Below are 14,714 nucleotides of genomic sequence, written 5' to 3'. Positions count from 1 at the left end.
TATCAAATCTTTGGTTGCAACCAGTTCTTGTGCACTTGCATCACGAACGATTAGTTATGAAAAACGGATTATCACTGACTACATAAACAACAGTTATAAACATATGAACATATACCAAAGATATTGAGAAAAATGTAGGGAGGATCTCCCTAAAATCACTTTATTTCCATAGAAGCAGAGAATGATATGAACTTAGTCACAGCATAACTGTTATGATTTGGTACATCATACTTTCTAATATGTGTGTTTTTATTCATATTGAACATGGCTTAGATTTAATCTATAAAACATAGATGTAATAGCATGCAGAGAGCACAGGAGGGTCAGTGTCAGTGTCACTGACACAGCTTTAGACCACAATGTTCTTGGGTAAAGCTCAGCCCCTTCAGCCTATATGTATACATATTACATTTTTCTACTAGTCTACAACAGTGTCTCTGAAATTCATCTAAAATAAAACTTCCACACAAAAAAACACACAAATGTGCCTGCTGCTCTTACACTTTAGGTTTAAAAGAGTTGCATCATAGCTTTGTTAAGCCCTGCAAGGCTCTAATTCAAAGATTTCCATTGATCTAGATCAGGGATGGGACTTAACACACAAAAACCCACTGCAAAAGCATGCAGATAATATATCAAATGAAATGTATGAATAAAGTGTCATTCTGTTATTAACCAGCAAAGCCAAACAGAAATTTGGCAACTTCTTTATCCCCGGACCTCATAATAGCTCAAATTTCCCATTTGGCTGTTAGAGAGTGGGCTTGGCTGTGTGAGCGGTGCGTGTGCTGAAATGATGCTCGTGTGTATGAGTGTGAGATGGGTGGTTGAGTGGGCGTGTGTCAGAGTACTGACTCAGAGCACTGCTGTCAGTCTTGAGCTGTGGTCACAGGTTGTGGAGATACACACGTGTGCAATGTGTTTGTAAAACAGTGAGCGGACTCGACATTCATCAGAATGACCCTCACAAAATGCCATTTAGCACTACTTTTAGCATGTATAGCTTCTTTAGTTGTTAAACATGTGTGGTGTAGTACAAAGGTGCCTGACATTCTCATCCTGATATGGCGATATGCATGTTCTTCCAGTGTCCATGTGGAAAACGATCTTTAACTGAGATAATTTTAGCAATGTGTAAATGTTATAAGTCTGAATTATTTGGACTACATTATAAGTGGCCTTTCGAATGCAAAGTCTATAAATCTATAATTTATATATTTATATTTATATCTCCAACATCACCTGGACAAGGTTTGTTTTTTGTGTGTTTGAATTGAAGAATGTAAGAATGTTCTTTTTTTTAAGATAAGTTTAGATTGCACGGTAATAATGACGTGGAAGAGGTGAAAATCATGACAATCATGACTTTTTTATTAATAAAAAAAAAAAGGCAGAAGATTATTTGCCATTTACGCGTGACGCTCGTGATATCTGGGATTAATGATTAAAAATAGATTGACGATGAAAAAAAAAAGTGACCTCATTCAAGTCTACATCTGGCAGTAACAGAAGCGATGCTGACTACTCTGACTGGGCTCACGAGCGCAATCACATTGTAAAATGACTTACTACATCTGGTCGTGAATGATTTGCACCCTTATATGTCACTAAATCGAAAATATGGGGCACTATGTAGTGTGAGGATAACATTCTTTCACTCGTGGTGTAGTGCGCTTATCTAGGGAGATGGAGATATTTTGTGATGAGACTCGTGACGTAGTTGAGGCTTAGTCAATCCGCGCGCTCCATCAGTCGAGCCTATATTAATGCGTTAAGCCGCGGTGAGGCGAGTTGTCTCTCTGCAGCATCAGGGACTAGGAAATAACTGGGAGCTGGACTGTTTTTCAAATTACACACAATCTTACAATTAGGAGAAACGGACATTGCACTTAAAAAAAAAATTATAATAATTGTCGGGTTGGATCTAAATAACTTTTGCTATTCTTTGTGAAATCTGTGACTTTTCGTGCATCGGGGCTTTGTCTTGCACACTTTTTGATTTGCGAATACAGCTTTTTTTGGACGCTCCAGCTCAACGCGCGTGCTTCTCGCGCGGCAGCGATGATCGCGTTCTTCGTCGCGCTCCTCTGCGCGCGCGCGCTGGCCGCCGGGCACGCGACGCGCGCTGACGGCCAGCCCCAGGGCGAGCGCTTCGTGTGCACCGCCGTGCCCGCGGGCGCCGACCTCAGCTGCCCAGTGGACGCGGACAACCGCGTGCAGAGCGCGAGCCCTCAGGAGGACGAGTTCAGGAGCACGATCGTGCAGCTCCGCGAGACCGTGCTGCAGCAGCGGGAGACCATCGCGAGTCAGCAGGGCACCATCAAGGAGCTCAACTCCAAACTTTCGCGCTGCGAGGCCGCGGCTCACGACGCGCGCGACGCGAAGTGGCGCGGGGGCGCGCGCAGAAAGGACTACGGGAAGAACACCATGGGCGATCTGCCGCGCGATCCTGCGGAAACCATCGAGCAGCTCGGCAAGACGATGCAAGGACTGAAGGATCGACTGGAAAACTTGGAGGTGAGAAAAGATTCACTTTATGTAGGTGTGAAGGGAAAAAAAATCCTAATCCGTGCAAAGAATTCGTCGCTTATTCTTCGTTTTTAATATGCACAGAACCCTTACACAAAAATGTGAATATAGTGAATCCTGTCTCCAAGTCAATATGCATAGACAAAGTTACAAGAGGTGCACACTTGATATTACCACCACAGATACACTTCGATACCTTTTTTTTCTGTGTGAGTGTAGATGTTTCTCATCTGCTCTTCCATCTCTTCTGTTCGCAAACATCACGATTATCATTCTGCGCACGCTCCCATTAATCTCACTCCCTGTCTCTTTCCCTATTTCTCCATGGGACATCTTTATATCCTGTTGCTTTATGCAATATGTGCAGTGGCGTGTCTAGTTCTGCACATAGTGAGGCTTAGTGCTCACAAAAGATTCGCACTGCCAAAATATGTCAAGAACAAGGTTTTTTTTTGTTGGATCTGCCGTTTTCTTTGTGCAAAATAAATGTTTTCAATGTGTTTATAGTGCACTGGTTGTATTAGTGTAAGAGTGGCTCTATGGTACCTACACACATTAAGAAAAAATATATTTTCATGGGTTCTTTAAGGGGTCTTTAATAGGTTGTTGAAAAGGGTTTTTTTTATGCTTTCTGGTAGGGAACCATTAGGGTTTATTTTCCAAATACTTATGATGGAATTGATACAAAATACCTAGCACGATGAATTAAATCATGTATCCATGAAAAACCTATGAATTTTGTGTGCCATGTGATCTACGATATGGGAAGCAGAATGTCCACATGATGTAATTAAACCATGCTTAAGCCCCAAGAGTAAAGTAGTGCACAAACACAAGCGTATATACGTGTATAGAAATCTAACCACTAAACACACACACACACACACGCTCACACTCACACTCACACACACACACACACACACTCAGACTTTCTATGGTTTCTGACTCATCGTCACCTGTGCACTTTGCGAGAAAACATTTCCTGACACACTCTTCACATTCACTTACACAGCCATCAGGCTGCAGAACATGATTAAAGCTGTATCCTTCCCTCTTTGTGCAGCAGCAGCTGCATGCCAATGCATCCGGTGCGGCATTCCCCAATGAACTGCGTGACTTGCTCAAGCGCCGACTGGGGGACCTCGAGAGCCAATTGTTGAGGAGAGTAGCCGAGCTTGAGGAGGAGAAAACTCAGCTCTACAATGAGACAATGGCCCACCGGCAGCACACAGAGAACACGCTCAACTCGCTGTTGGAGAGGATAACAGAGCTGGAGAGAAGTAAGGCACACTCACATCTTGTCTCTTCCAGGACCGAATTACAATTGGTGTGGAGCTCCTTTGTACATTTGTAGTCTTTCAAAGCATCCAGGATTTAATTCATACTTAAAAGCCAGCTCAAACCCAGCCTCTGCAATGTTATCCTGGAGCAGTATGAAGCATGTTTGGTAGTAGTTGCATATTAAAAGATTTTAATATAATACAGCTCTGTACTGGGGATCACATAGCCTCTGGCTTGTTGAATGAGGGTCTGAAATCATTAGGCTAATTTTTAGATTTGAGAGCACAGTCCATGGCACAAATATGGCCAGTCTACTAATTAGAACAGGTGGTCATTTTATCTTTAATCTCCAGCAAAGTTAGACCCAAATACCCATTTTGCATTTCATCCGTTCATTATCCATTTATTTTCCCCCTATAGGTAACAGCGCATTTAAATCGCCAGAGGACTTCAAGGTTTCTCTGCCCTTGCGCACAAACTACCTCTACGGCCGCATCAAGAAGAGTTTACCAGAAATGTATGCTTTCACAGTGTGTATGTGGCTCAAGTCCAGCGCTAGTCCTGGTATTGGAACGCCATTCTCATACGGAGTCCCTGGACAGGCCAATGAGATTGTGCTGATAGAATGGGGCAACAATCCCATCGAGCTACTTGTCAACGACAAGGTCAGTCATTAATTATATAATCGAAATTTTTCACTTGCTTGTGTCGTTTTTTCTGGTGTTTTATGCTGTCACACTGGGAGTTTAATGCAGATTATGATGCAGTTCAATACACAACACCAAACGATCGGTTGTAACCATGAATGTGGCACTTAACCAGTTGTTCAATGGATTCAGCCAATGCGATTATACTGTGTATCACACTTTGGTAAATAACAAAATATTATGAATTCAGATTATAATTATTGTAATAATTTTTCATGTATGTATTTGGAAATGAGCTGTTACAATAGTAATGATATGTTACAATATACACCTTCAAATAAACTTATCCAAATTAATGAAATCACTATTGTCAGAGCTGCTGTTAAAGTAAGTAAATCAACATCCTCTAGCTAATCAGAAGCAAGTATTCAACAGCACTGTGGTATTATTAGGTATGTAAGTACACATGGAAACATATTCCCAAGAATGTCCTACTCCCTCTGTGCCATAATCGTAGACACAACAATCACAATGGCCGGCACATATTTTTAACTTGATCTGCCAGCAGCACTCTGAAGCAGCATGAGACTTGATATTAGGCAGTGCCAAGCCTCAGCTTTACAGAGTGGTGGATATCAGCATTACAAAGGATGTGATTGAAAAAATGAGGGGGAAATCAAAGAGGGATTCAAGTACAATTGGTAAACAGCTCCACAGTTGCACCATCTGTGGACCTAAACACAGCTGCAGAATAGGTCATTATTGAAGATTAAACTTTTATTGACAAACCCTCACAGTAAAAAATTATCATTTGAAATGAGAATCAACAAGGACGCATTTTAATGAGTCAAAAACTATAATAACAAACTAATTTCAAAGTGTTTTCTATCGATCAGTGTTAGGAAAGATATCATCATCTGTTGTGACTGCTAAATGCTTGCTGCTGAGAAACAGACTATGCTTACTTACAGTATATATACCAGAAGTTAGACACAGTGTCAATGTTGTTAATGATCATTAACAAGGGCTAACCTATCATTAACCTGGTCTGGGCATTGCGAGAGTTTTTCTTTAGAATAACTCAAATAATTATCCACCTGAAGGCATTTGTGGTGCTGTTATTTTGTGTTTTTAGTGAATGGAGGCAGGGCCATTTGAACAGGGTTTACTAGAAAAAGTGTAGAATTGCTCTTTTCTTTTTGGTTCACAGGTCTCGCCAAATGCTAATTGTCAGTTAGTGTGAAGGAACAATGGATATACAGTGACATTCTTTGCTATAAAAGAAGTTGAATCTGAAACACTAGAATCCTCTCCTTCTGAGACAAGAAAAGCCAGTGTGTAAATGTCTACATGAGTTACAAATGACATGAACATGGCATTAGCAGAGCATAGGGACAGCTAATATATTTCGCATGGGACTAGCTAGCTAAATTAATGCAATTACAGCTTAATTGTCTGGCAATACTTATTTAAGGACTTGTTTAGTAAAATATCACTAAAAAAACATCTTATCATTTCTAGAAACATCTTTATAATCTCCACCAAAGAAGGCATTAGATGCTGGTAGGGCAATATAATATTATATCCTACTACTACTTAGTTGTCTAGCAACAACAAACTACAGTGCATCCAGAAAGTTTTCACAGCGCTTATTTCAAAATGGATGGAATTCATTATTTTCCGCATAATTCTACAAACAATATTTCATAATGACCACATGAGTGAAGTTTAATGGAAAATATATTTGCAAATTTATTAAAACAAACAAAAAAAAACCACATGTACATAAGTATTTACAGCCTTAGCCATGGCCCTCAAAATTGAGCTCAGGTGCATCCTGTTTCCACTGATCATCATTAGGTTCATTCTTGTTTCTACAACTTTATTGGAGTCCACCTGTGGTAAATTCAGTTGTTTGGACATGATTTGGAAAGGCACACAACTGTCAATATAAGGTCCCACAGTTGACAGTGCATGTCCGAGCAGAAACCAAGCCATTAAGTTCAAAAACCACAAACTAAGCAATCGAGGGAGAATTGTTTTAGTCAGGGAGGTGACCAAGAACCCGATAGTCACTCTGAAAGAGCTCAAACATTTCTCTGTAGAGGAGAACCTTCCAGAAGAACAATCATCTCTGCAGCATTACACCAATCAGGCCTGTATGGGAGAGTGGCAAGACAAAAGCCACTCCTCAGTAAAAGGCACATGACGGCCCACCTGGAGTTTACCAAAAGGCACCTGAAGGACTTTCAGACCATGACAAATAAAGACTGAACTCTTTGGCCTAAATGCCAAGCATCATGTCTGGAGGAAACCAGGCACCTGTCCAATACCATCACTGCAGTGAATTATGGTAGCGGCAGCACCATGCCGTGGGGATGTTTTTAAGCAGCAAAAACTGGGAGACTGGTCAGGACCGAGGTAAAGATGAATGCAGCAATATACAGAGACATGCTTGATGAAACCCTGCTCCAGAGTGCTATGTACATCTGACTGGGGTGACGGTTCATATTCCAACAGGACAACGACCCTAAGCACACAGCCAAGATAACAAAGGAGTAGCTACGGGACGACTCTATGAATGTCCTTAAGTGGCTCAGCCAGAGCCCAGACTATTTTGAAGAGATCTGGAAAAATCGCAGTGCATCGACGCTCCCCCATCCAACCTGATGAAGCTTGAGTGGTCTGCAAAGTAGAATGGGAGAAACTGCCCAAAGATAGGTGTGCCAAGCTAGGGTTATTTGAGTCCCAAATTTGGCACGATTATTAGTGTGTGATTTTTATTTTTTCCCAAGCCCGGGAACAGTTGAAAGATCTTATCTATGATTCTCTTAAAAACTGTTTTTTGGGATTCATTTCAGCTGTAAGGGTTTTCAACACTTAGGGTTATGTACACAAGCACATAGTTTTGGGTTCTGTGCACAATATTGCCACTTTCTACTTTCGTGATTCAATGAAAATGTTTTTACTGTTACTGAGGTTATAAAAGATTTATCACAGGAGCACTGTGATTAGCTCACCTTTATGGTGCAAGAGCATGCACTGAGAGCACAGTGAAAAACCACATCTCATGTCTGCCTGCATACAAGATCAGTTGCTTGTTTTCAGGTATTTCTTGTTTTCCTGCATAATTTACGACTTAAATATGCTAACAAAGAGTAAATATGAGCTTGGGTTAGGGTTTAATTCTCAACATTAACAGTATTACTAAAATAGGATGGAAGCTGGCATGTATCCACTTTACATCTCCACTGTTTCTGGTTTAATCCTGAGCTTGGTTTACTGTCTCTGTCCTCCCAAAAACATGCGAGTGAATGGATTGGCTGCAGTGAATTTACCCATTAATAGACTGCTATACTATGAAGGGTGTGTTCCCACTTCACACCCAGTGTTTCTATGATCATCCAGGGTCTCACAGGAAACATGTTCATATCTAATGTATTTTCAGCACCTCTATAGACTAAAGCATTTTTCTAGCTCAAGCATACACATATCAAACTTTCACTTCAGTGCTCTGTATGAGACACTCTGCAGCAATGATTTTTAACCAAGCTCACCTCTACCACTAGACCGCTTTAAAAAAAATCTATACGGAGTCAATAATTTTAGCTAGGTTCATGAAATAACTTCTTCTCTGCTCTGCAAAAATATTTGGGTTTCCATGGTAAGACAACTTTTATAAATTCAGATAGCTTTCAACTACAGACTACTGTAACATGTGATTTGTAAGCTCAGTTGTGTTTGCAGAGAAGAGGATTAGTTTCATTAGCCCAAAAAGTCTAATGTTGAATCACAAAAAAAAAGCGGTGGAGTTATTTATTACATATTTATCTTATTTAGAAAGTATTGTGATAAAGTTTAATATGTTGCTGCTACAGAGCATTTCGACTTAAACATTGATTATCATGCCAGATCATGGATCTTCAAAAATCTATTTTTATTTTAACTAATTTTGGCAATAAGCTAAAGGTAAAACTAAATCAGAAAAATGTTGTCATCATTGGCCATGACATTACTCACAGTATTAGAGGGGAGTAGGAAGATTTGCAAGGCCAATTTTACTAACTGAAAAGTAAATGCTGGCAATTAAGTTTGGCACAAATATTAAACATATTGGGGAGAATTCCTTGCCTTAATCCTCCTATGTTACCTATAAAATATCTATCAGTCAGTAACTTGTATTTATTGTTCAAGAAACAATCTCATAATGCTTTACAAACATAAAATCCTCCCACCGCCAACATTAAGTTTTTGTATGAGGCATTTGGGATTCGTAAGACTTAGTTAGATATCTGTATGTCTGGCTGATGCTGAATGCACCCTGAGGGTTGAGAGAGTGGGAGAGAAAAATGAGAGAGTGAGCCTAGCTGCCTGAATAATTCCCATGATGCCACTCCTGAGCTGCATCTTTTTGGCATTTGGTTTATTGAGAAAGGCAGCTTGGCCTTCAGCTTTCTGCATTATACATGTGTGTGCGTGTGTGCGTGTGTGTGTGTGTGTGTGTGTGTGTGTGTGTGTGTGTGTGAGGGAGAGAGACATAGGCGATGAGAAATGCTGTCGTACTGAATCTGACTAAATGCTGTATGCAGCTCATCGCACCAAGAGTTCAACATTAACATGCAGTAAGGTGTTTGTATAAAACCTCATTGGGTTTGCTCTGAATAATTGGGTTATATGATACGGTTATATACATACGTAGATTAAGAAGTTGTATCGAATGCTACCAGTGGCGGTATTCAAAACCAATGTTTTTATGGCGTTAGGTAGGTGCAAAACAAATTCATAAAACTAATCATTTCAGGTTCTTATTGAACATTGCGTGCTAATTGCGTGGAAAAATAATTTAACCTTTTGGTCTGTTTTCAATTTATCCTAGTGAAAATGTACACAATTTTTATTGTGAGGAGTGATTTGTTTTCTTTTGAATTACCTGCTTTCTTTAGACTCTCTGTTTTCCCCAGTCACTAGAACTGATGCATGTTTTAGCCAATAAGCAACAAGCATGTGATGTTCCATAAGGGCCTAGCCTTTTCATTTTTAGTTCATGTTAATGTGTTTCCAATGCTGTTGTGAAGATGCAGTGTAAAAGCATGTTTAAGTCACTTTCAATGCATTTCAAACAAAGTTTATAAAGAAACAAATTAACATAGTAGCACTTATTTGTCAGATCGAGTTTAATTAATGGTCTCTGCAATAGTCACCCCAATACTTTCAACTACTTATCAAACTTATTAGAATATACTGCATGTACTACATACTAACTCTAGAAATGTCAATGCTGCCTTGTCTCTCAATTTTTTTCATATTTGGGATTATTAAACATTCCGATTTCTAGTCTTTTAACATTATAAGTCTCTTTGCATGTGCATTAATTTAACACCCTGTTCTCCAGGTGGCTCAGCTGCCTTTATCAGTGGGCGACGGCCGATGGCATCACATCTGTATCACCTGGACGACCAGAGACGGCTTCTGGGAGGCCTATCAGGATGGCGAGAAGCTGGGCACTGGGGAGAACTTAGCCCCGTGGCACCCAATTAAACCTGGAGGAGTGATCATACTAGGTCAAGAACAGGTAGGAGTGAAAGAGAGACATTAAGCCTCCCTTAAGGGACAGACAGAAAATAAATAGAATGAGTCTTCACACGCGATGAGAGGAAAACGTCATCTGGTTGTATTTACTATACTGCTGCTATGCTACTGGTATACCATGTGGTGTGTGTGTACTCCTCAGGGATGGTATGCAAAGACAAGCAAAAGTCACTAAACTTAGCTATAGCATTAGGTAATCAAGTGGTACAGTACACATAGAATGCAAAGTGATTTCATTCACAGGAAACAGAGTTGGTATTTGTCACTCAAAATGTATATTTCTATTATTGACCAATTCCCAGCTCTAACCACACTTGGCTACTGTTGCTATGTAGGGCAAATTTCTAAAAAAATAAAATAAATGATGAGCAGTTAAACTGGATATCTACCACAAGAAATGATTAATTGATTTCAGGAAGTAGGGGAGAGTTGAGGTAAAAGACACCAGTGAGGCTTTTAGTAATATATAAACATTGCATTACTTACACAAACAAAAGATGATGGCAATGATCCCAATACCAAATGTTACAGACTAATCAAATGTTAAAGTGACTCACCTTTAAGCAGGCGTGATCTTGACAGCGTAGGAAATTGATTTTATTGTCGAATGTACCGTTTAGATCAGTAGTCTGAATATACTTTAGTTATGTTTTTTAAATTGTTGATTTCAATCATCAGACCAGAGACTAGTCACAAGGCAGGAGTTATTAAGTTTAAACAATTAATAAATACAAATGGTTCAGTTTATAAAAAGAGTACAAAACATACTGATTAATAAATTAATAAAATAAAAAGAGTTAAGTCAAGGACATTGTATGTAAGTCCTATGTTGTAAAACCACTTAAATAATGACTTACCTAAATTACTTTTTATACACAATGAATATAAAAATGTTCTGTTATACTATGTAATTAAGTTTTAATCAATTATTTATATATAAGAAAGTAAATATTAGCTCAATTATCAGCATTATATTAATAATATTAATAATATTATTAATAATAATAATAATAATAAAATAATAATAATAATAATAAACTTTATTTTATATAACAGCTTAGATAAAAGTAGCCTACATAAAAAACACAACTATTTGAATACAAATTGTAAAAAAAAAAATAATAATAAAAGCAAACATATCAAGTCCATTAAAGACTAATAACAGTTAAGCAAACGCTGACCCCAAAATAGTTTTTTTAGAAATACTTATTAGAACACTTAATGTGTGTCTGATGTCAGCCAGAAGTGAATTCCATAGGTTAAGTAAGACCTGTCACCCACAGAGCATACGCAGTTCTAATATAAAAAGCCGGAAATAATACAGCAAAGATTGCAAATTTACATATAAATAACATACAGAAACAGCTGTAACAGCAAAGGTCATTTTCACTGTCTATCTGTGTTATGGTAATTCTTTTGTCTCCTGCTACATGTTCAACTTTCTAGCATAGGTGCCTCATACACATTTTCCTGGATGATACATACATGCTGTTGTAACACAACAGGCAGTCGCAATCTGATAAGAGGCCTGATCAATTTAAATTGGTCATGATCATCTGTCTTGACTGCCTAGTTGACTGAAGCTTAGAGGTGATTCACTGTAGCTGGTGTTGCAAGGTTTGGAACAGCCTTCCACTATACAACAGGACTGCTCATACCTTAAATAGTTTCAAATCCAAGTTAGAAACTTGTTTCTTTTTTTTTTTTTTTTGCATAAACCCATTTTGGTTAACCTATGTTGTATTTAATTTTGCTACAGTATGGAAATAAATTTGACAATGACACTGACCTTCTAGTAAACTAATGCCAAAACCAGTGACCTATAGTGTCATTGCCCTGATGTACTTTACCACCAAATTAAGAACTTTAATTGCCTATAATGTTTGGTGACCTTTTTGCCCCTTTTTATTATCTTAACAGGATATTGTTGGCGGAAGGTTTGATGCCACACAGGCTTTTGTTGGAGAGCTAAGCCATTTCAACATGTGGGATCGGGTTCTCCGCCATACAGACATCTCTGGCATGGCCAATTGTTCAGCCTACATGCCTGGCAACGTTGTGCCATGGATAGATGCCAATGTTGAGGTCTTTGGAGGAGCTACAAAAGCAGCACTTGAGATATGCGAGGACCGACTTTTTGACTCATAAGTCCCTGCCTATATGGATTCAATATTATTTTTTTGGAGGTTAAATTAAACACCTCACCATGCTGCTTTGGGACCATTTGTGGAGAGACAGTTGTTTTATGAAACAGTATTCACTGTGCTTATATTATTCTCTCTGGCGGATTTCTCTTTTTTCTGTTTTTTTATTTTATTTAGATTTTTTGTTGTAGACAAGGTCAATGATTGAAGCAATTGTGGCTTGTGAAATGTAAAAAAAAAACACATTCAGAACATTCCAGTTTAAAAATATTTGAACATGTGCAAGCTTTTGTGCATTCTTGTCAATGTTGGATATGTTTTTGTGTTGCAGCTTTAAAAAAAAAGAATGAATTTATTATGAGCAAAAGACTCACTGAATTGTGAAGTACTGCTGTATGACCGAACTGCATGGAGGCTTTCATTTAAGTTCATTTGAATGTCCTAATGTACCTGTAGAAACAAGCATTTAAAGCACCTTCAGCATACTGAGGGAACCTAAGACAGGGCTTGAGCAGAAGTACTCTGCTTTTTATTCATGTTGCATGAATGAAAAATTCTCTTCAAATATGCAAAGCTGTCTATGCAGCCAAATGTGACAAAATATGATCGATCGGGAGCTTAGTGGAAGGGGTTGTACACTTTCTTGAGCATTCTTTGGAGCTAGGAGGACAGAGAATTGGAAGGACGGCGATATTGATTTAGATATTAGCGCAATACGTTTGCGAAAGTAAAAGAGTGTTAACTTTTTGTTTGTTTTGGATACTAGCTTTATGAATAAAAGAGTCACAGGTACTTTTTTAAAATACGTTTTTAGAAATTTATTTTTGTCAAGGATGAGACTTTAACCAAAATAACTGTGTAGCCCTTGATTCTGCTTGTGGTTATGAAAATTCTAAACCCTATTATAAAAAAATATATATTAACAAAGGGACACCTTATTCTTTCAGAATAAAATGCAGACTTTGAATTTATATAATGCAAATTACACTGCAAAATTGAAAGTTTTGTTTGGGTCTTATATTTGTATTTATATTCATTTATAGCTCTTAAGAACATCTGAACCATGCTGTGTTACATTGCTATCTCTAGCTATTATGTTTTAAGGTCATTTACAGATTTCGTCACCTCTGTGAACCTCCATATGCACTCCTAGTTTGCAGCAAATAAGAGGATTAAGAAGGCTGATTATTTTCTCTCTCCTGGGGTTTAATTAGGTGCAAAGTAAGAGGAAAATGAAGAGTTGATTTGTAAATTCTTATTATTATTTTATTATATCATGAAATAGTAATGCACTGTGGTCAATGCTTATCCCTCCAACAATGGGCAAGTAAGAGAACTCTCCACTGAACATGAATGACAGTCTACTATAGGAAATGGATTTGGATTTAAAACACTTGTTTAATGATGTACAAAGAAAGTGCATGAGGGTCGGGGGGTTGGGGAACAAGCTTTTCTATGGTGATATAAAAGAAGTATTGATGGATTTTAATGAAATAGAGGTTGCTTGCGTTATCTTCATTTACGACGACAGCAAGGTTGAATGCATTATCCCCTCAAAAGCTGAAAGAGCACCATGCATTATTTTTGTAGAGTCCATTAACGCTTGCTCGTTTTAGAGTATTTATTGAACTGTACAGTGCTGTTTCAATAACGCTGTGCAATAGCTGCACTGTGTGAGAGTTTCATCTATACTGAGCTTTCTGTCATCTTTTCTACATGCTTTTGTGGCCTACTACACTACTAGGACCCAACAGTCCTAATGGAACTGTGTTCAAATGTAGGAAGGATGGTTTCGATGACGTGTAGAAAGAAAGTCTAACATGCTCTCTTAAATGATTTGTATGCAGTAAGCAAGCAAAAAGTACAATAGGTCCTTTTGTTGCTTTTAAATGAGGGAGTACTGGTATAAAATAATACCAATGGTGTAGTTGTTTTTGATTACTGAATGTGTGATTATTTTCATTTAAATGACTCTGTTGTCAGTGATTAAATTTATTAGCACTGTGTAAGAAAGAAAAGTTATTAAATGTAACCTTTTGTGTCATTTGTATCTGTTTTGGCTAAATATCTAATTTTGTTTTGTTTCTTTTTCCCCTGGAAAACTGAATGGCCTTTTTCTGAGCATCACTGCTTTCCTGGTTTGTCAAGAATCTTGTCAAGGATCTGTCTTTCTTTCTTTTCTGATATGAAACAACACGCACAATTCAGTGTTGAAATGTAGTTGAATATCCTTTTGCACCCAATAAATCATTTAAAAAAAGACAAGGCAAAAGACTGTGTTTGATCTACTGTCAGGCTTTCCAGACACTCCAGACAGTATTGGGTTGTTTTTCTTATTACTTTTATCATGTTTAACAAATCTAGAAATCTCAACACAGATTGCATAAGATATAACTTTAGGTTACATTTTTGTTACTAAGAGAACAAAATTCTCAGACTTATGAGAATGAAACAAATCTGTAAATCATGTAAGGAATACAACACCTAGAGACATGCCGCTATTGAAATAGCTACAACATAATGG

At 38.1% G+C, this 14,714-nt stretch overlaps 1 protein-coding gene across 2 annotated transcripts; it reads left to right on the top strand.

Moving 5' to 3' along the window:
* The first annotated feature begins 1,660 nt into the window (after nt 1-1,660).
* On the top strand, nt 1,661-14,444 carry nptx2a (neuronal pentraxin 2a). Of its 2 annotated transcripts, none has more exons than XM_046865822.1 (5): nt 1,661-2,517; nt 3,593-3,809; nt 4,231-4,475; nt 9,850-10,029; nt 11,967-14,444. In XM_046865822.1, exons 1-5 carry the CDS (start codon nt 2,062-2,064, stop codon nt 12,192-12,194), a joined length of 1,326 nt encoding a protein of 441 aa, XP_046721778.1. In that variant the 5' UTR covers nt 1,661-2,061; the 3' UTR covers nt 12,195-14,444. The 2 variants fall into 2 exon arrangements, with proteins under 2 accessions (XP_046721778.1, XP_046721779.1); XM_046865823.1 differs by having other exon boundaries at nt 1,663-2,517; nt 3,596-3,809.
* The last annotated feature ends 270 nt before the right edge of the window (nt 14,445-14,714 follow it).

The sequence above is a fragment of the Silurus meridionalis genome, chromosome 14, assembly GCF_014805685.1.
Source record: "Silurus meridionalis isolate SWU-2019-XX chromosome 14, ASM1480568v1, whole genome shotgun sequence".
Lineage (NCBI taxonomy): Eukaryota > Metazoa > Chordata > Actinopteri > Siluriformes > Siluridae > Silurus > Silurus meridionalis.
This window is presented reverse-complemented; position numbering and strand designations above follow the sequence as displayed.

Coding starts and splice junctions, on each gene's coding strand:
- nptx2a (XM_046865822.1), top strand. CDS start 2,062: ATGATCGCGTTCTTCGTCGCGCTCCTCTGCGCGCGCGCGCTGGCCGCC. Junction 2,518..3,592: donor ATCGACTGGAAAACTTGGAG/GTGAGAAAAGAT, acceptor CTCTTTGTGCAG/CAGCAGCTGCATGCCAATGC. Junction 10,030..11,966: donor TCATACTAGGTCAAGAACAG/GTAGGAGTGAAA, acceptor TTATCTTAACAG/GATATTGTTGGCGGAAGGTT.